This window comes from Pseudophryne corroboree, chromosome 7 (genome assembly GCF_028390025.1).
Source record: "Pseudophryne corroboree isolate aPseCor3 chromosome 7, aPseCor3.hap2, whole genome shotgun sequence".
Classification (NCBI taxonomy): Eukaryota; Metazoa; Chordata; class Amphibia; order Anura; family Myobatrachidae; genus Pseudophryne; species Pseudophryne corroboree.
In genome coordinates, this window is record NC_086450.1 from 95000904 (window position 1) to 95023235 (window position 22332).

A 22332-nucleotide genomic window follows, 5' to 3' on the forward strand; every position below is an offset into this window, starting at 1 on the left:
ACTCTATCTCTCTCCACTTTATCTCTCTCCAAGCTTTGATAAATCTCCTCCCAAAACTTTTTAAAATTACTACAACACTTTTATAATCAAATAAAAAATGCCTCTCCTGCAGACCACTTTGAATCCAGTGGCATACATGCAGTGCACACTTGCCCCATGGGTCAATCGGGCCTCGCCCCGCACACCCTGCACCCAAATAGATAGTCTGTAGTAGTGTATACTCCCATATTTAGGCCCAGATTTATCAAGCCTTGGAGAGTGATACATAGCATGGCTATAAAGTACCAGCCAATCAGCTCCTAGCTGTCATTTTTCAAACTCAGCCTGTGATTGTGATAGGTGCTGATTGGTTGGTACTTTATCACCATGCTATTTATCACTCTCCAAGGCTTGATAAATGGGGGCCTTAATGTGCTGTCGGCTGTGCATGCAGGCCAATATGGACAAGATCGTCCATATTTGCCTGCACGTCTACGGCGCCGGGTGACGGGGGGAGTGAAGAAACTTCACTCCCCCCGTCACTGCCCCCCCCCGCTGCCGGGTCGGCCGTCGGGCACCTCGGCGGCACATCGCGTAATGTGTAGGGCCTATATGGGGCCCACCACTGTCCAGACCAGCAATGAGCTATCCCCTGACCCCCCTGCAGACCATTCTGAGTAATGATGGATAAATGGACCTAGTGTATAGAGCAGGGTGGGCCCCACTGCCTGAGGGACCTGTCCCTGACATTAAGTCGGCAGGGCTGTTGACCCTGTGTGTGCCGGACTGATAGAGGAGTCCTGCCACCTACCATCGCTGATGACCACAGCCACATACTGCCTCTAATTAACAGACAGCTGCACATTATTTCTGATTCACTGCTGCCTGTGCCACACTGAGGAAAGCACACGGGGCCGTGGTCCCTGTCGCACACTGCATACTACCCAGGGCCGGTGCAAGGTTTCTCGGCACCCTAGGCAAATCTTAAACCTACCCCCCCCCCCTCCCTCAATTCAGGTTGTGTCACACAGTAGTGCCCCTTATTCACAGTAGAGACCACTAACGCTAAACCACACAGTAGAGCCCATTCACATTCTGGCAGAGCCCATTCATGTCTTGGCACACAGTAGGACTGCCCCTTATAACATTATATGTCGTACAGTAATGCCCTTATAACATTTTGCCACACAATAGTAATGCCCTTACACATTGGGGTCGATTCTATTCGGCAACTTAAGAATAGCGCCGGGAATTAGCTCCCGACGCTATTCAATTCAGCTCCAGTTAAGTCGGCGATATCCCGTTCTCGCCGACTTAACAGGTAGTTTTGTCGGGAGAACGGGCATTCTCCGACTTAACTACCCGCGGCGATGCTGATTCCCGACAGAATCAGCCTCGCGCCGGCTGCGAGGCAGCACTTTTGTCGGGTTTCTTCTCTCATCCCCCGGGGATGAGAGAAGAATTCCCGACAATTGCGGGTCACTAGCAGCTGAATTGAATAGCGTCGGGAGCTAATTCCCGGCGCTATTCTGAAGTTGCCGAATAGAATCGACCCCATTATGCCACATCAAAATTGGCTGGCGGTCTGTGAACTCCGATTGGCCCGCGGATGGCTCCAAATTCAAAATTAAGAAGTCACTGTCTATCACATGGCTGAGAGGACGTGTGCCAGCTGTAATCATCTCTACAGAAGTCCGCAATGGACAAACAGCAGTAGATCAGCACACCACCTCTTAGAGAAGTAGAAAAACAGAGCATTCTTTAATTTGCAACGGTGCAATAACTGAAACGGGCTGTAGGGATAGCCATCTGCCAATATGCTGACTGCATCCATGATATTCAGATGAGTATAAATGCTGCTATGTTTTGTTGAAGGCCTGAAGCTATTAACAAATTAAAGAATGCTATTTTTTTTCTACTTTTCTAATGGGTCCTACACACTGCGTGATCCACCACCGAGCTGCCCGACAGTGGATACGGCCGACAGGCGACCCGGCGGCGGGGGGGGCAGTGATGGGGGGAGTGAAGTTTCTTCACTCCCCGCGTCACCCGGCTCCATAGCAGTGCAGGCAAATATGGACGAGATCCTCCATATTGGCCTGCATGCACAAGCGACAGGGCACCAGCGATGAACGAGCGCGGGGCCGCGCACCGTTCATCGCTGGTGCCTCCACGCTGAAAGATATGAACGGTATCTCGTTCTTTAATGAACGAGATCGTTCATATCTTTCAGTAATATCGCCCAGTGTGTAGGGTCCATAAGAGGTGGTGTGCTGGTCTACTGCTGTTTGTCCATTGCGGACTTCTGTAGATTACTGGATGTATTTGACTGAGCACCCAGGATTCATTCACCCTAAGTGGGTGCGAACTTGTACTATATATAAATACACCATCATTTCACATATTTTCAAGTCTCCAGAGTGCTGCCTTATTACAAAATGGATATATACATTGGTCGAAGTGGAAATTTTGAAGTGGGGGTATGCAAAAGTCAAGGACGGCGCTCCAGAAAAGGGGGCGTGGTCACCCAAAAAGGGGGTGTGGACACCCAAAATGGGGCATGTCCAGTGTAGTAGAACCCCTTATACTATCTAGTACTGGTGCCCCTTTCACCCTATAGCACACAGTACGAGCTGAAATTCACCTTATAGCACACGGTATGAGCCAAAATTCACATTATAGCACACGGTACGAGCCAAAATTCACATTGTAGCACACGGTACGAGCCGAAATTCACATTGTAGCACACTGAATGAGCCGAAATTCACATTGTAGCACATTGAATGAGCCGAAATTCACATTGTAGCACACTGAATGAGCAGAAATTCACCTTGTAGCACACTGAATGAGCCGTAATTCACATTGTAACACACTGAATGAGCCGAAATTCACATTGTAGCACACTGAATGAGCCGAAATTCACATTCTAGCACACAGAATGAGCCGAAATTCACATTATAGCACACAGAATGAGCCGAAATTCACCTTGTAGCACACTGAATGAGCCGAAATTCACATTGTAGCACACTGAATGAGCCGAAATTCACATTGTAGCACACTGAATGAGCCCAAATTCACATTATAGCACGCTGAATGAGCAGAAATTCACCTTGTAGCACACTGAATGAGCCCAAATTCACATTATAGCACACTGAATGAGCCCTAATTCACATTGTAGCACACTGAATGAGCCGAAATTCACCTTGTAACACACTGAATTAGCCGAAATTCACATTGTAAGACACTGAATGAGCCGAAATTCACATTATAGCACAGTGAATGAGCCGAAATTCACATCATAGCACACTGAATGAGCCGAAATTCACCTTGTAGCACACTGAATGAGCCCAAATTCACATTATAGCACACTGAATGAGCAGAAATTCACCTTGTAGCACACTGAATGAGCCCAAATTCACATTATAGCACACTGAATGAGCCCTAATTCACATTGTAGCACACTGAATGAGCCGAAATTCACCTTGTAACACACTGAATTAGCCGAAATTCACATTGTAAGACACTGAATGAGCCGAAATTCACATTGTAGCACACTGAATGAGCCGAAATTCACATTGTAGCACACTGAATGAGCCGAAATTGTGACAACAGGGACAGCCAGAGTGACGACAGGGAGAGAGAGAGTGACGACAGGGAGAGAGAGTGACGACGGAGAGAGAGTGACAACAGTGATGACGGAGAGAGAGTGACAACAGTGATGACGGAGAGAGTGACATAGTGGCGACAGTGAGAGAGAGTGGCGACAGGGAAGACAGGGAGAGAGAGTGACGACAGGGAGAGAGAGTGACGACAGTGACGACAGGGAGAGAGAGTGACGACGGGGAGAGAGAGTGACGACGGGGAGAGAGAGTGACGACAGGGACAGAGAGTGACGACAGGGATGACAGGGAGAGAGAGTGACGACAGGGAGAGTGACAACAGTGACGACGGAGAGAGAGTGACGACGGAGAGAGAGAGAGTGACGACAGGGAGAGAGAGTGACGACAGGGGAACATTACCTAATTTGTTGCTGGTGGCTGGCAGCGGTGAGCGGTGGGCTGCTGGCGGGCGACTGGTGGCTGGCGGTGAGCGGCTGTGTCGGGCGGCTGGCGGTGAGTGGCTGTGAGCTAATACAGCGCTCTACACAGCCGCCGGCCGCCGCGCAGGGACGGGGAGCACAATGTGCAGCAGGATGGCCACTTCCCTCGCCTCCTGCTGCACTTTCAGTTCTGCATTTCTGGGTCAGTGGAAGAAGTGGCGGTATACCATACCGCCGTATACCACCCCACTTCGACCACTGGATAGATATATATATATATATATATATATATATATATATATATGTCTGCCAGTGTATAAGATAGAAAGCAAGAAAGTGCTATTTTAGGTCAAGAGGTCATGTTGCTTCCGGGAAAATTGTGTCCCAAAAGAGACTCCCCCCACAGTGCAGGGCAGCTTTTAAGGGTTAAAGTAGCTGGCATGTAAGGCTGTAAATCTCTTGGTGCAGCGCCTCATACCTTCCAATGTGATTACTGTTCTTTTCAGCAGTCTCCTATCACCAGTGTGCAGGCTGCCAGGCTCCCTCCTCCTTCGTATTGTGCTGGCATTCCGGAGGCCCGTCAGCTGTCCTGTGGTGATGAAATACACTCCCTCACTGCAGCCTGCCTGGCTGAGATAATGCCCGTGTAGCTGCAGTAGTGAAGGGGAGCCGCAGCTGTTTCTGCTTGCTGCTGGGCCGGGCGGTTGTTTCCGGGAGCAAGGGGGGGGGGGGGGTGCTGGGGGAGGGGGCGCAGCAAACCCTTTACTTTTGCACCCCTGGCTGGGGGTGAAGATGACTGATAATGGTGGTTGCGGCTGGCCAGACCTGCGCCGCGACCACTGCTAGGCTAGCATAAATAAATGTTTTAAAGTAAATCTTATTCAGCAGGAGTGTGCCGCCCTCTAGTGGCTGCCGCCCATAGGCAGCTGCCTAAAGCTGCCTAATGGTAGCGCCGGCCCTGATACTACCCCTTTAATCTGGGACACTCATGAATTACGCAGGTTCTGTGGCTGATTAAAACCAGGTGAAATGCTGACTTGAATTAAGACAGTCTCAGAACTTGTGTAATTGATGAGTGTCCCAGTTCAAAGGGGTAGTATGGTAAGCCTAAGCATTGCACACCCGCCTCCTCAGGTGTTAACATACCTCTACTTGAATTGCTCTGTCTTCGACAGTAATCTGTTAACGGTCTGGTTTGCACCTTATATTTGGATATGGGGACTCCAATTTCCTCATCTAATGATACCAACATGATAACCTGTAAGACTGAGCTTGGTGGGGAGTGGTCAAAAATCCCAAAGAACACAGACTCATGCTTGATTTGTGTCAAGATTAAAAAACACATTTCTAAATTGTTACATGAATGGTATCATGCGCCGACTAGGCTCAGAAATATACACCCAGACTCATCAGGTAGGTGTTGGGGGTGGGGGGTCGTGCCTTTCTGGCTGCACAGCTTCCGACAGGACATTATCAATTTAATATTTTCAATCCTTCCTTTCATAATGGCTTCCAAGTTCTTTCTCCATAACTAAAACAAACCAAGTAGCCACATACTCTCTTTGGCCACTTGCAGCCGAATGGAGAACTCCCAACACTCCCTCAATTTAATCTGTTATTAACAGCGATTTGTATATCAAATGCATGAAGCACATGAATACATTGGCCCAGATTTATGAAGCCTTGGAGAGTGATAAATTTCACGGTGATAAAGTACCATCCAATCAGCTCCTAACTGTCATTTCTCTAACGTCCTAAGTGGATGCTGGGGACTCCGTCAGGACCATGGGGAATAGCGGCTCCGCAGGAGACAGGGCACAAAAATAAAGCTTTAGGATTAGGTGGTGTGTACTGGCTCCTCCCCCTATGACCCTCCTCCAAGCCTCAGTTAGGTTTTTGTGCCCGTCCGAGCAGGGTGCAATCTAGGTGGCTCTCCTAAAGAGCTGCTTAGAAAAAGTTTTTAGGTTTTTTATTTTCAGTGAGTCCTGCTGGCAACAGGCTCACTGCATCGAGGGACTTAGGGGAGAGAATTTCAACTCACCTGCGTGCAGGATGGATTGGATTCTTAGGCTACTGGACACCATTAGCTCCAGAGGGAGTCGGAACACAGGTCTCACCCTGGGGTTCGTCCCGGAGCCGCGCCGCCGACCCCCCTTACAGATGCTGAAGATTGAAGGTCCGGAAACAGGCGGCAGAAGGCTCTTCAGTCTTCATAAAGGTAGCGCACAGCACTGCAGCTGTGCGCCATTGTTGTCACACACTTCACACCAAGCGGTCACGGAGGGTGCAGGGCGCTGCTGGGGGCGCCCTGGGCAGCAATATTTAATACCTTTATGGCAAAAGAATACATCACATATAGCCATTGAGGCTATATGTATGTATTTAACCCATGCCAGATATCTAAAACTCCGGGAGAAAAGCCCGCCGAAATAGGGGGCGGGGCTTATTCTCCTCAGCACACAGCGCCATTTTCCTGCTCAGCTCCGCTGTGAGGAAGGCTCCCAGGACTCTCCCCTGCACTGCACTACAGAAACAGGGTAAAACAGAGAGGGGGGGCATTTTTTTGGCGATATTTTGATATATTTAAGCTGCTATAAGGAACAACACTTATATAAGGTTGTTCCCATATACATTATAGCGCTTGGGTGTGTGCTGGCAAACTCTCCCTCTGTCTCCCCAAAGGGCTAGTGGGGTCCTGTCTTCGATAAGAGCATTCCCTGTGTGTCTGCTGTGTGTCGGTACGTGTGTGTCGACATGTATGAGGACGATGTTGGTGTGGAGGCAGAGCAATTGCCGATAATGGTGATGTCACCCCCCAGGGAGTCGACACCGGAATGGATGGCTTTGTTTATGGAATTACGTGATAATGTCAGCACATTACAAAAATCAGTTGACGACATGAGACGGCCGGCAAACCAGTTAGTACCTGCCCAGGCGTCTCAGACACCGTCAGGGGCTGTAAAGCGCCCTTTACCTCAGTCGGTCGACACAGACCCAGACACAGACACTGAATCTAGTGTCGACGGTGATGAAACAAACGTATTTTCAAGTAGGGCCACACGTTATATGATCACGGCAATGAAGGAGGCTTTGCATATCTCTGATACTGCAAGTACCACAAAAAGGGGTATTATGTGGGGGGTGAAAAAACTACCTGTAGTTTTTCCTGAATCAGAGGAATTAAATGATGTATGTGATGAAGCGTGGGTTAACCCAGATAGAAAAATGCTAATTTCAAAAAAGTTATTAGCATTATACCCTTTCCCGCCAGAGGTTAGGGCGCGCTGGGAAACACCCCCTAGGGTGGATAAGGCGCTCACACGCTTATCAAAACAAGTGGCGTTACCGTCTCCTGATACGGCCGCCCTCAGGGATCCAGCTGATAGGAGACTGGAAACTACCCTAAAAAGTATATACACACATACTGGTGTTATACTGCGACCAGCCATCGCCTCAGCCTGGATGTGCAGTGCTGGGGTCGTCTGGTTGGATTCCCTGACTGAAAATATTGATACCCTGGATAGGGACAGTATTTTATTGACTATAGAGCAATTAAAGGATGCTTTCCTTTATATGCGAGATGCTCAGAGAGATATTTGCACTCTGGCATCGAGAGTAAATGCGATGTCCATATCTGCCAGAAGGAGTTTATGGACGCGACAGTGGTCAGGTGATGCGGATTCCAAACGACATATGGAAGTATTGCCGTATAAAGGGGAGGAATTATTTGGCATCGGTCTATCGGATCTGGTGGCCACGGCAACTGCCGGAAAATCCACCTTTTTACTTCAGACCCCCTCCCAACAGAAAAAGACACCGTCTTTTCAGCCGCAGTCCTTTCAGTCCTATAAGAACAAGCGGACAAAAGGACAGTCATATCTGCCTCGGGGCAGAGGAAGGGGTAAGAGAGGGCAGCAAGCAGCCCCTGCCCAGGAACAGAAGCCCTCCCAGGGTTCTGCAAAGCCCTCAGCATGACGCTGGGGCCTTACAAGCGGACTCAGGAGCGGTGGGGGGTCGACTCAAGAATTTCAGCGCACAGTGGGCTTGCTCACAGGTGGACCCCTGGATTCTGCAGGTAGTATCTCAGGGTTACAGGTTGGAATTCGAGAAGTCTCCCCCTCGCCGGTTCCTAAAGTCTGCTTTGCCAACGTCTCCCTCAGACAGGGCGACGGTATTGGAAGCCATTCACAAGCTGTTTTCTCAGCAGGTGATAGTCAAGGTACCCCTCCTACAACAGGGAAAGGGGTATTACTCCACGCTATTTGTGGTACCGAAGCCGGACGGCTCGGTAAGACCTATTCTAAATCTGAAATCTTTGAACCTGTACATACAAAAATTCAAGTTCACGATGGAGTCACTCAGAGCAGTGATAGCGAATCTGGAAGAAGGGGACTTTATGGTGTCCCTGGACATAAAGGATGCTTACCTGCATGTCCCAATTTGCCCTTCACATCAAGGGTACCTCAGGTTCGTGATGCAAAACTGTCATTATCAGTTTCAGACGCTGCCGTTTGGATTGTCCACGGCACCTCGGGTCTTTACCAAGGTAATGGCCGAAATGATGATTCTTCTGCGAAGAAGAGGCGTATTAATTATCCCTTACTTGGACGATCTCCTGATAAGGGCAAGGTCCAGAGAACAGCTGGAGGACGGAGTAGCACTAACCCAACTAGTGCTGCAACAACACGGGTGGATTCTAAATTTTCCAAAATCTCAGTTGTCCCCGACGACACGTCTGCTGTTCCTGGGAATGATTCTGGACACGGTTCAGAAAAAGGTGTTTCTTCCGGAGGAGAAAGCCAGGGAGTTATCCGAACTTGTCAGGAACCTCCTAAAACCAGGGAAAGTGTCTGTGCATCAATGCACAAGAGTCCTGGGAAAGATGGTGGCTTCTTACGAAGCGATTCCATTCGGCAGATTCCACGCACGAACTTTTCAGTGGGATCTGCTGGACAAATGGTCCGGATCACATCTGCAGATGCATCAGCGGATAACCTTATCGCCACGGACAAGGGTGTCTCTTCTGTGGTGGTTGCAGAGTGCTCATCTGTTAGAGGGCCGCAGATTCGGCATAAAGGACTGGGTCCTGGTGACCACGGATGCCAGTCTGAGAGGCTGGGGAACGGTCACACAGGGAAGAAACTTCCAGGGAGTATGGTCAAGCCTGGAGATGTCTCTTCACATAAATATACTGGAGTTAAGAGCGATTTACAATGCTCTAAGTCTGGCAAAACCCCTGCTTCAGGGTCAGCCGGTGTTGATCCAGTCGGACAACATCACGGCAGTCGCCCACGTAAACAGACAGGGCGGCACAAGAAGCAGGACAGCAATGGCAGAAGCTGCAAGGATTCTTCGCTGGGCGGAAGATCATGTGATAGCACTGTCAGCAGTATTCATTCCGGGAGTGGACAACTGGGAAGCAGACTTCCTCAGCAGACACGATCTACACCCGGGAGAGTGGGGACTTCATCCAGAAGTCTTCCACATGATTGTGAACCGTTGGGAAAAACCAATGGTGGATATGATGGCGTCCCGCCTCAACAAAAAACTGGACAGGTATTGCGCCAGGTCAAGAGACCCTCAGGCAATAGCTGTGGACGCTCTGGTAACACCGTGGGTGTTCCAGTCAGTGTATGTGTTCCCTCCTCTGCCTCTCATACCAAAAGTACTGAGAATTATACGGCAAAAGGGAGTAAGAACGATACTAGTGGCTCCGGATTGGCCAAGAAGAACTTGGTACCCGGAACTTCAAGAGATGCTCACGGAGGATCCGTGGCCTCTACCTCTAAGACGGGACCTGCTTCAGCAGGGACCATGTCTATTCCAAGACTTTCCGCGGCTGCGTTTGACGGCATGGCGGTTGAACGCCGAATTCTAAGGGAAAAAGGCATTCCGGAAGAGGTCATTCCTACACTGGTAAAAGCCAGGAAGGAGGTGACTGCACAACATTATCACCGCATTTGGAGAAAATATGTTGCGTGGTGTGAGGCCAGGAAGGCCCCCACGGAGGGATTTCAACTGGGTCGATTCCTACATTTCCTGCAAACAGGATTGTCTATGGGCCTCAAATTGGGGTCCATTAAGGTTCAAATTTCGGCCCTGTCGATTTTCTTCCAGAAAGAATTGGCTTCAGTTCCTGAAGTCCAGACTTTTGTAAAAGGAGTACTACATATACAGCCCCCGGTTGTGCCCCCAGTGGCACCGTGGGATCTTAATGTAGTCTTGGATTTTCTCAAATCCCATTGGTTTGAGCCGCTCAAATCGGTGGAGTTGAAGTATCTTACATGGAAAGTAACCATGCTACTGGCCCTGGCTTCAGCCAGGAGAGTATCAGAATTGGCGGCTTTATCATATAAGAGCCCATATCTGATTTTCCATACGGACAGGGCAGAACTGCGGACGCGTCCTCATTTTCTGCCTAAGGTGGTGTCGGCTTTTCACCTGAACCAGCCTATTGTGGTGCCTGCGGCTACTAACGATTTGGAGGATTCCAAGTTGTTGGACGTGGTCCGGGCATTGAAAATATATATTTCAAGAACGGCGGGAGTCAGAAAGTCTGACTCACTGTTTATATTGTATGCACCCAACAAGATGGGTGCTCCTGCTTCTAAGCAGACGATTGCTCGTTGGATTTGTAGCACAATTCAACTTGCACATTCTGTGGCAGGCTTGCCACAACCTAAATCTGTCAAGGCCCATTCCACAAGGAAAGTGGGCTCATCCTGGGCGGCTGCCCGGGGGGTCTCGGCATTACAACTCTGCCGAGCTGCTACTTGGTCAGGGGCAAACACGTTTGCAAAATTCTACAAATTTGATACCCTGGCTGAGGAGGACCTTGAGTTCTCTCATTCGGTGCTGCAGAGTCATCCGCACTCTCCCGCCTGTTTGGGAGCTTTGGTATAATCCCCATGGTCCTGACGGAGTCCCCAGCATCCACTTAGGACGCTAGAGAAAATAAGAATTTACTTACCGATATTCTATTTCTCGTAGTCCGTAGTGGATGCTGGGCGCCCATCCCAAGTGCGGATTGTCTGCAATACTTGTACATAGTTATTGTTACAAACAAATTCGGGTTGTTATTGTTGTGAGCCGTCTGTTCAGAGGCTCCTACGTTTGTCATACTGTTAACTGGGTTCAGATCACAAGTTATACGGTGTGATTGGTGTGGCTGGTATGAGTCTTACCCGGGATTCAATATCCTTCCTTATTGTGTACGCTCGTCCGGGCACAGTATCCTAACTGAGGCTTGGAGGAGGGTCATAGGGGGAGGAGCCAGTACACACCACCTAATCCTAAAGCTTTATTTTTGTGCCCTGTCTCCTGCGGAGTCGCTATTCCCCATGGTCCTGACGGAGTCCCCAGCATCCACTACGGACTACGAGAAATAGAATTATCGGTAAGTAAATTCTTATTTTTTCAAACACAGCCTGTAACATGACAGTTAGGAGCTGATTGGCTGGTACGTTATCACAGTGCAATGTATCACTCTCCAAGGCTTGATAAATGGGGGCGTTTATGAGCTATGCTAGATCCTTTGACAAAATCCTTTGATAAACATTATTTAATATCCGATTGCATTTTTGTATTATTCCCGTATGCTTTTCCCTCCATGAATATACCCCCAAAAGGGTCACTTGCATAGGCTGCCTACAGTATACTGTAACATTTTTTGTAATTGTACAGATTGTGCCTATTGTATTGAATATTAATTCAAGTCTTCGTTACTTAACATACTGGGGGTCATTCCTAGTTGATCGCTAGCTGCCGTTGTTCGCTGCGTTGCGATCAGTGAAAAAATCGGCTAATCTGCGCATGCGTATGCACCGCAATGTGCACGCGCGACATATGGGTACAAAGAGCATAGTGGTTTTGCACAGGTTCTAGCGACGCATTCAGTCGCACAGCCGATCGCAAGGAGATTGACAGGAAGAGGGCATTTCTTGGTGTCAACTGACCGTTTTCTGGGAGCGTTTGGAAAAACGCAGGCGTGGCCGGGCGTTTGCTGGGCGGGTGTCTGACGTCATTACCGTGTCACTCGTCGCAGCAATCATCGCACAGGATAAGTAACTACAGGGCTGCTTTTGTTTTGCACAAAACGTTTTTGCAGGCGCTCTGCTGCACAGGCGTTCGCACTCCTGCAAAGCGAAAATACACTCCCCCATGGGCGGCGACTATGTGTTTGCACGGCTGCTAAAAACTGCTAGCGAGCGATCAACTCGGAATGACCCCCACTGTTATTACATGTTACACTGAAATTGTGCTTGTCACTTGCGTGGACATCTGCCTGAAAATAAAGTCTTTCATTGGTCTGGCTACTGCTCAGAATAATGACTGAAGTCACAAAGCTTTAATCTGGGGTTCCATGTTCTGTATATAATTATTCTTAGGTTCATGACATGGTTCCTTATTGCAAGTCATAGAATTTGTATCTCTTGGTCATTAGTTACCGTCCTTGTTTTTCTCTGTCTTACTCTCAGACAAGAACAACTTATAAGGAATAAAAAATGAGAAAAACTTTTAATTATACGGTATATTAATTTGTTCCTAGATGTTAATGGTTGTGGTCATTTTAGAATCATGTTTGATTGCCGTCTTATCTTGCTTAGGTTCTAACCTTAGCTAGTAATGAGCGTATCTCGCTGATGCCATCCATGCGGCTGTTGTTTGAAATTAGTCACCTTCGAGCAGCGACCCCGGCGACTGTATCAAGAGCTGGGATCCTCTATGTTAATAAACAGGACCTAGGCTGGAGCCCGTGAGTAAAGCCTTCTGTCTTTGGTAGTGTTCTATACATCTCTGGCATGTCCAATTGTCATTTTAAATTTCATGCTATGCACCATTTATTATTAGAATAACATCTATACAAATAGTGTGGATCTCTTGTGTTCAAATATTAGAATAAAAATAGGGTGATCGTCCTCATATCATATCTCACCGACTCCCCCTCCACACAGCCCTATAACAGGGTTTAGTATGAAATACCTACAATCAAAATCCCAGCGGTCAAAATTCCGTCAACAATTGAACAGTCAAAATACCGACATTTAAAATACCGGCAAGGTCAAAATACAGACATTTCAAATGTCGACGGGTCAAAAAGTCGACACAGGTTTTTTCTTTTTCTTTTTGGTGTGTATGACGGCACAGGTCAACATGGACACCGTATAAGTGTACCGCGTCCCCTCGCATGGCTCGTTGCGCTTGCCATGCTTCAGGCACACTATTATATCCCCCCACCAGGTCCACTGGAATGATAAAGTATGAATAAGTCGGGTATAATGAAAAAAAATTCATGAAAAACTTATGTCGACTTTTTGACCTGTCTACATTTTAAATGTCTGTATTTTGACCATATCAGGATTTTGACCTTGTCAGGATTTTGACCGTCAGTCAATGGTTGTCAGGATTTTGGTTGTAGGTAAATTGACCGCTTACCCTATAACACCGCCAACAACATTATATATAACAAATGGCTGTTTTTTTAGGGAGGTAATTCAAATCCTTTAACACAATTAGTATAGTCCAATCAATATAGCCCAACTGACATTAACCACTTAAATGACGATTTTTTTTGCCCTTCAAAACCGTTAAAAAAATAGTTTTTTACTTTTTTTTTTACTTTAATATAGTTTCAAAAGTATTTTCAAAATGTTTCATTATTATATTTTGCACTGCGGAGCGAATCTCCTTATCAAAAATTGGGGAACACAGTGGGACGGGGCGTTCGTATGTGATCTGACCATGCCAGTTAAGTAGAGAAGGGATTTATCTCCCAATGGCGCACAAGGGTTTTACTAGACAGAGTGTACAATAACCACATCGATCAGCCAGTTCTTGGCTTGTCAGTCTGAATTTATTGCACAGTGTGTACACAAAAATTGGGGCTAATGGTTTTTTGAAAAGCCAGTCTGATTGGCTCCCGGCATCAGGAGTTGATTGGTCTTGAGCCCATACTGCACAGCAAATGCAGTGGTTCGATAAGCTAAATGTAAAATTATCACCTCAATGATCTTTAGGGACTTTTAGCGTTCATAGGCCGGGTACACACTGGAGCAATTTTCGACCCAATATGTCATTTCTGCCCTGATCAAAATGACTTATCGGCTGGATCGCTCAGTGCGTATTGCCAATCTGTGTGCTCCCGCAGTCATTAGCGATATCTTCCGGTCGGCTGTGCTGCACAGCCAACCAGATGATGGGGGTCATTCAGACCCGATCGCACGCTGCCTTTTTTCGCAGCCGTGCGATTGGGTCTGAGCAGCGTATGCGTGTGGTCCGCAATGCGCAGGCGCGTCGGCCGCCGGCGACTGCCGTCACCGGTCAGCGATGGATTGTACAAAGAAAGTGTTCGCAAGAAAATAGACAGGAGGAGGCCGTCTGGGGGTGTCAACTCACTGTTTTCAGGGAGTGTCCAGGAAAACGCTGGCGTGCCCGGCCGTTTCTAGGGAGGGTTCCTGACGTCAGCTCCGTCCAGGATCATCACAGCGGCTGAGTAAGTCCTGAGCTGTGCAGAGACTACACAAACTTTAGTTTGTGCAGCACTCTGCACAAGCGTTCGTACCTCTGCACAGCGCTTACCCCCTCCCCTGTAGGCGGCAACTACCTGATCGCTGTAGTGCAAAAAATAGCCTGCGTGCCATCAGGTCTGAATGACCCCCGATATCGCATGTGGCGCTGTGCAATATAATAAAGGACTGAATGAGGGATCATTCTGTCCTTCATTACATTGTTCTAGTGTGTACCTGGCCATATAATATAGGAATGATAATTGTATAGTGTGCAAACAGGAAATCGGAGGTTCTCTGTACAGTTTCCACTGTCAGAAATAAAAATCGTTCCTCTGATCCTTCAGATGTGTACCTAGCTACAGTCTTGTTTGCACAAACTCTCCGATGAATTGAGGTTTCTACATTTTTTATTTGGTCCTAATGGATCTCATCTATTCCTTCCTTATTGCTAAACAATAGAACTCACACAAAAAAAATGCCTTTAGATACAAAATTTGTTCAGAACTATAGTGATTATCCAGACATTCACTTTAATATGAAATCTAATTTCTGATTGGTTCCTGTGATTCAGTGCAAATGTTGCAATTAAATTCAATACTAGAGAATAAGCCCTAATGTGTTCCATGGTGGGCTGAATTATAGCCAAAATAGCCTTAATAAACCATTGCGGGCTTTATATCAGATCCAAGAAATCTGGAGACAAGCAGCACAGATAGATTAACAGTAATACACCATTTACCCAACCTTGTATTTTCGTTAGCAGGCTGGCTTGCACAGTAATCAGCGCCACAAAAAATGCACAGTAACAATGTAAGACATTATCCGTTTCCTAATATATCTTTATGATCATTTCCTTTTAAGCAGCTGGCTGTAAAAAATATTCATGCAGAGCAACATGTTCTCAAAATTTTAAATCCATATCTTATAATGCTAATAGTGCTCCTTTAATACTGCCAGCATGTAACTGCCAGCATTAGAAGGGTTATTGAAACGTGTGCTGGGCTGTTTTTGTACTGCAATTGTGTTTCTTATTTACCGTCACAATGGCGAGGGCATCTAAATGAAATGCAAATCCCGCCGCACATTATTGCTTTGCTCTGTGTCTGATTTCAGTTACGTTACCAGCTGGATCGAGACTCGTCAAGCTCAGTCAGAAAAGGCAAATCTGACCATATTGTTTGATAAGTACGTTCCGTACTGCTTGGAGCAAGTGCGATGTAATTTAAAAACTATAACTCCAATCCCCGAAAACAGCATGGTGCAGGTAAAGGCAATGCATTTTATTGTCATTCTCTTATTTATGCAATGTGTGATCTCTGCATTCCACATTTTGCCCAACAAAAAACATTAGTGTTATTGAAGAAAGATCCCATTAGAATACATTTAATGCACAAAACGTTAACCCTTGCTCAGGTGTATCCAACCTAGGAAGAAAAGAAAAAATAGGCTGCTTTCTAATTTATATGACCGTAACCTATTGGTATTTTATAATAGTCCTTTGATTGTATTGTGTACAGATAATAATTCTCTTTTACAGTATGTCAGAAAGAGAATCAGTGAATGCATTCAACTACTTTTATCAGTGACTTGGTTGAGGAATATACAGATATGTATTAATCTATCTGCATCAATTTACAATGACCCTATATAATGAACTCTTTGCCTATGCCTGTTTGGCCATAGTTCCAAATAAGTTTGATAATTAGATAATTAGATATGGATATATGTTATAATGTACCCCTACTATAAATTATATGGATATTAGAAGTCAAGGAGGAGTTCTGAGAGCTTATTAAGTGGTCTGTCTATTATACAAGTATTGGGAATCCAAGGTGATGTCAAATATCCTTTTTTAATTTTCAGTATAAGGAGCATTACTTAAAACACATTGGGGCTAATGGAGAGTAGGAAGTAAATGGGGCATAAAAAGAAAGGTGCACAGAACATATATGCAGAGCTTGGGCACATATTGTGGGTAGTAGATGTGTCAGGTTAACTATAACTCTATTCATGAAGCAGTGTAAAGAGGGGAGAAGTGAGCCAGTGGAGAAGTTGCCCATGGCAACCAAACAGTGTTCATTCTATAAAAGTATACGTAGCAGCTGATTGGTTGCCATGGGTTACTTCTCCATTGGCTTACTTCTCCACACTTTTCACTGCTTCATGAATAGACCCCTTATCCCTCTACAGCGGGACACTCATGACTTGCACAAGTTCTATGGCTGATTAAAACTAGGTGAAATGCAGGCTTGAATTAAGCCAGCCACAGAACCTGTGTAATTCATAAGTGTCCCAGTTTAAAGAAATAGTATGGTACGCCTAAGTCTACAGTAGGTCATCAAAATCCTTCAGCACTTGCTGCTTCCCTATACTAGGTGCAATTTCACAAAAAAAGGTCAGGTCAGGACCCAGGGGTTGCAGTGAGATATAGGGTTTCCCAATATGGCCCAGGAACAAACAAAAATACGCAACAAGCTCTTTGCTGCTGATATAGACACTGTCCTTAAAAGTTGTATTAAAACTTAGGTCAGAGGTTCCCAAACTCAATCCTCAAGGCACCCTAGCGGTCCAGGTTTTAAGGATAACCATGGCTGAGCACAGATGGTTAAACCAAATTGACAGAGGTACTAATTAAGTCACCTGTGGCCAAGCATGATTATACTTTAAAACCTGGACAGTTAGGGTGCTTGAGGACCAAGTTTGGGAACTTCTGACATAAGGCCCCCATATATCAGCAATCACAAAAAAAAAACAATTAGCAGATTCTGAGATATTTCCCATATTTAAAGATTGCCCAATCCACCAATCTGCCCCCATACATTACAGGTATGTTTAAGGGATTTGCAGATCATTTTCAGCAAATACTTAGCAATCTTGAAAGGCTCATCAGTTTACTAGAAACGGTCTGCAGATCTGCTGATTGTTACCATACAGTAGCAATCCACTTGATCTGTGAAAACCTGATTTACCAATCCCATTGACTTTTTGGTTGGATCTGTGAAACCCATACATTGCAGATTTTTTTTTACACAATCAGCTGCAAAACTCCAAAATTGCCCCAATTGATTGCTGATGTATGGTGGCCTTTAGTCACAGAATGTGAGCTACACAGAAATATATATTACTGTCCATACAGTGTACAGTGACCAATAATATTTGACACAATTCAATTGTAGTTTGAGGGATTTTCGAGCCTTCACTTGAAAATCCAAGTACAAAAAATTGTCAAAGAACATTTCTCACAGTTGCAGATAGTAATACATACAATATATGTATTGATATTCCAATAATCTTGTATACAGTATGCAAGATACCTCACAAACGGGCATACATTCACGTTATCCCCATTATGTGTTATTATATATTAATATGTTTTCCTAAGGTCCTTAAACCAGTATTCACCAACAATGACATTCGAACTTACTATTTCCCTAAAGTATAATAGTTAGCTTTTGTAATGGATCATTAAGATTAAGTATTAAAAATTGGGATTTTTTTTTTACACAACAGCATAAAAATAAGATATATTTTACAATATATAAATATACTTTTTTTATATAGCCAAGAGTATTAAAATTTAATTAATTGACTAAACAGGGAAATGTATATTTCATGGATGTCAGAAACTGAAGGTCAGCATCTAGAGGGATTACTGTATAACTAACCAGGGATTTCTAGATATTTGTATTACTGAATTGTAGTTTATAATTGTTATTTTATATTTCACCCAGACATTGTGCTCCTTACTGGATTGTCTTCTGACTGCTGACAATACCCCGCCAGATTCCCCTCGTGAGCTTTATGAAATGTATTTTGTTTTTGCTTGCGTCTGGTCTTTTGGGGGTGCGCTCTTTCAGGATCAGGTAGGTACTCTTTCATACAGATGGGATAAAATATTCACCAGCAGTTTGTTTATTTACTTGTTGTAAAATGTTGTTCCAGCTAATCGATTACCGTTTGGTATTCAGCCGATGGTGGAACAAGGAAATGAGAACCATTAAGTTCCCATCACATGGTACAGTGTTTGATTATTTTATTGACCCTGACACAAAGAAATTCACTCCTTGGACAGAGAGAATTCCAGAATTCGATATGACCCCAGATGTTCCTTTACAGGTAGATCTACATTTCTGGCATAACAAATACATAAATTGCACATATACCAACCCAATAATGACCTCCGCAATAGGGATCTAATTTCTTAACAGTAAAACAGGACACCCCTGTGATATGGGACCTAAACCTGGTAGCATCTTAGACCTATGTCCACAGGTGATTTTCACAGGGCCAGTTTGGAATTCTTGGAATGTATTTGACCAGATTGGATTGCGTTTGTATTTGATCAGTCGCCACACGTGTTGGGTTATTGTACAACATGTAAGACCAGAAGGCTATAACTGCAGTGTTTCTGCAGTTATGTCGGATGACCAGTGCCCAGCTTGTGTGGGTAACTTAAAATTATCATTCATTTCTTCCTTTTGGGTACTAAAATGGGATACAGTCCTTAGGTCGACCTTACTTAGGTCGACACTCAATAGGTCGACCACTATTGGTCGACATGCATTAGGTTGATACCTGCAAAAGGTCGACATGAGCAATAGGTTGGCATGTCAAATGTCGTCACATGAAAATGTCGACATGAGTTTTTCTCTAACGTCCTAAGTGGATGCTGGGGACTCCGTAAGGACCATGGGGAATAGCGGCTCCGCAGGAGACTGGGCACAAAAGTAAAGCTTTAGAACTACCTGGTGTGCACTGGCTCCTCCCCCTATGACCCTCCTCCAAGCCTCAGTTAGATTTTTGTGCCCGAACGAGAAGGGTGCACACTAGGTGGCTCTCCTGAGCTGCTTAGTGAAAAGTTTAGTTTTAGGTTTTTTATTTTCAGTGAGACCTGCTGGCAACAGGCTCACTGCATCGAGGGACTAAGGGGAGAAGAAGCGAACTCACCTGCATGCAGAGTGGATTGGGCTTCTTAGGCTACTGGACATTAGCTCCAGAGGGACGATCACAGGCCCAGCCATGGATGGGTCCCAGAGCCGCGCCGCCGGCACCCTTACAGAGCCAGAAGACAGAAGAGGTCCGGAAAATCGGCGGCAGAAGACGTCCTGTCTTCACCAAGGTAGCGCACAGCACTGCAGCTGTGCGCCATTGCTCCTCAGCACACTTCACACTTCGGTCACTGAGGGTGCAGGGCGCTAGGGGGGGGGTGCCCTGAGCAGCAATAAAAACACCTTGGCTGGCGAAAATACATCACATATAGCCCCCAGGGCTATATGGATGAATTTTAACCCCTGCCAGAATCCATAAAAAAGCAGGAGAAAAGTCCGCGAAAAAGGGGCGGAGCCTATCTCCTCAGCACACTGGCGCCATTTTCCCTCACAGCTCAGTTGGAGGGAAGCTCCCCTGGCTCTCCCCTGCAGTCACTACACTACAGAAAGGGTTAAAAAAGAGAGGGGGGCACTAATTAGGCGCAGTATTAACAATACAGCAGCTATAAGGGGAAAAACACTTATATAAGGTTATCCCTGTATATATATAGCGCTCTGGTGTGTGCTGGCAAACTCTCCCTCTGTCTCCCCAAAGGGCTAGTGGGGTCCTGTCCTCTATCAGAGCATTCCCTGTGTGTGTGCTGTGTGTCGGTACATTTGTGTCGACATGTATGAGGAGAAAAATGATGTGGAGACGGAGCAGATTGCCTGTAATAGTGATGTCACCCCCTAGGGGGTCGACACCTGAGTGGATGAACTGTTGGAAGGAATTACGTGACAGTGTCAGCTCTGTATAAAAGACAGTGGTTGACATGAGACAGCCGGCTACTCAGCTTGTGCCTGTCCAGACGTCTCATAGGCCGTCAGGGGCTCTAAAGCGCCCGTTACCTCAGATGGCAGATATAGACGCCGACACGGATACTGACTCCAGTGTCGACGGTGAAGAGACAAATGTGACTTCCAGTAGGGCCACACGTTACATGATTGAGGCAATGAAAAATGTTTTACACATTTCTGATAATACGAGTACCACCAAAAAGGGGTATTATGTTCGGTGAGGAAAAACTACCTGTAGTTTTCCTGAATCTGAGAAATTAAATGAGGTGTGTGATGATGTGTGGGTTTCCCCCGATAACAACTGATAATTTCTAAAATGTTATTGGCATTATATCCTTTCCCGCCAGAGGTTAGGGTGCGTTGGGAAACACCCCCTAGGGTGGATAAAGCGCTCACACGCTTGTAAGAACAAGGGCTCTACCCTCTCCTGAGATGGCCGCCCTTAAGGATCCTGCTGATAGAAAGCAGGAGGGTATCCTAAAATGTATTTACACACATACTGGTGTTATACTGCGACCAGCAATCGCCTCAGCCTGGATGTGCAGTGCTGGGTTGGCGTGGTCGGATTCCCTGACTGAAAATATTGATACCCTAGATAGGGACAGTATATTATTGCCTATAGAGCATTTGAAAGATGCATTTCTATATATGCGTGATGCACAGCGGAATATTTGCCGACTGGCATCAAGTCTAAGTGCGTTGTCCATTTCTACCAGTAGAGGGTTATGGACACGACAGTGGTCAGGTGATGCGGATTCCAAACGGCATTTGGAAGTATTGCCTTATTAAGGGGAGGAGTTATTTGGGGTCGGTCTTTCAGACCTGGTGGCCACGGCAACAGCTGGGAAATCCACGTGTGTACCCCAGGTCGCCTCTCAACATGAGAAGACGCCGTATTATCAGGCGCATTCTTTTCGTGGACAAGCGGGCAAAAGGTTCCTCATTTCTGCCCCGTGACAGAGGGAGAGGAAAAAGGCTGCAGAAATCAGCCAGTTCCCAGGAACAGAAACCCTCTCCCGCCTCTGCCAAGCCCTCAGTATGACGCTGGGGCTTTACAAGCAGAATCAGGCACGGTGGGGGGCCCGTCTCAATGAATTTCAGCGCGCAGTGGGCTCACTCGCAAGTAGACCCCTGGATCCTTCAGGTGATATCTCTGGGGTACAAATTGGAATTCGAGACGTCTCCCCCTCGCCGTTTCCTAAAGTCGGCTTTACCGATGTCTCCTTCTGACAGGGAGACAGTTTTGGAAGCCATTCACAAGCTGTATTCCCAGCAGGTGATAATCAAGGTACCCCTCCTGCAACAGGGAACGGGGTATTATTCCACACTGTTGTGGTACCGAAGCCGGACGGCTCGGTGAGACCGATTCTAAATCTAAAATCTTTGAACACTTACATACAGAGGTTCAAATTCAAGATTGAGTCATTTAGAGCAGTGATTGCGAACCTGGAAGAAGGGGACTACATGATGTCTCGGGACATCAAGGATGCTTACCTTCATGTCCCAATTTACCCTTCTCACCAAGGGTACCTCAGGTTTATGGTACAGAACTGTCACTATCAGTTCAGACGCTGCCGTATGGATGGTCCACGGCACCCCGGGTCTTTACCAAGGTAATGGCCGAAATGATGATATTCCTTCGAAGGAAGGGAATTTTAGTTATCCCTTACTTGGACGATTCCCTAATAAGGGTAAGATCCAGGGAACAGTTGGAGGTCGGTGTAGCACTATCTCAGGTAGTGTTGCGGCAGCACGATTGGATTCTCAATATTCCAAAATCGTAGCTGGTTCCGACGACTCGTCTTCTGTTCCTAGGGATGATCCTGGACACAGTCCAGAAAAAGGCTTTTCTCCCGGAGAAGAAAGCCAGGGAGTTATCCGAGCTAGTCAGGAACCTCCTAAAACCGAGCCAACTCTCAGTGCATCAATGCACAGGGGTTCTGGGTAAAATGGTGGCTTCCTACGAAGCAATCCCATTCGG

At 46.2% G+C, this 22332-nt stretch overlaps 1 protein-coding gene across 5 annotated transcripts in view; it reads left to right on the forward strand.

Moving 5' to 3' along the window:
• Positions 1–22332, forward strand: part of LOC134944673 (dynein axonemal heavy chain 11-like) — a 697358-nt gene that overhangs the window by 250478 nt on the left and 424548 nt on the right. For all 5 annotated transcript variants that reach the window (XM_063933444.1, XM_063933440.1, XM_063933442.1 and 2 more), the window contains 4 exons: positions 12625–12773; positions 15640–15790; positions 18258–18389; positions 18469–18642. In XM_063933444.1, coding sequence (XP_063789514.1) covers positions 12625–12773; positions 15640–15790; positions 18258–18389; positions 18469–18642 — 606 coding nt within the window. The remainder of the gene's footprint in view (positions 1–12624; positions 12774–15639; positions 15791–18257; positions 18390–18468; positions 18643–22332) is intronic.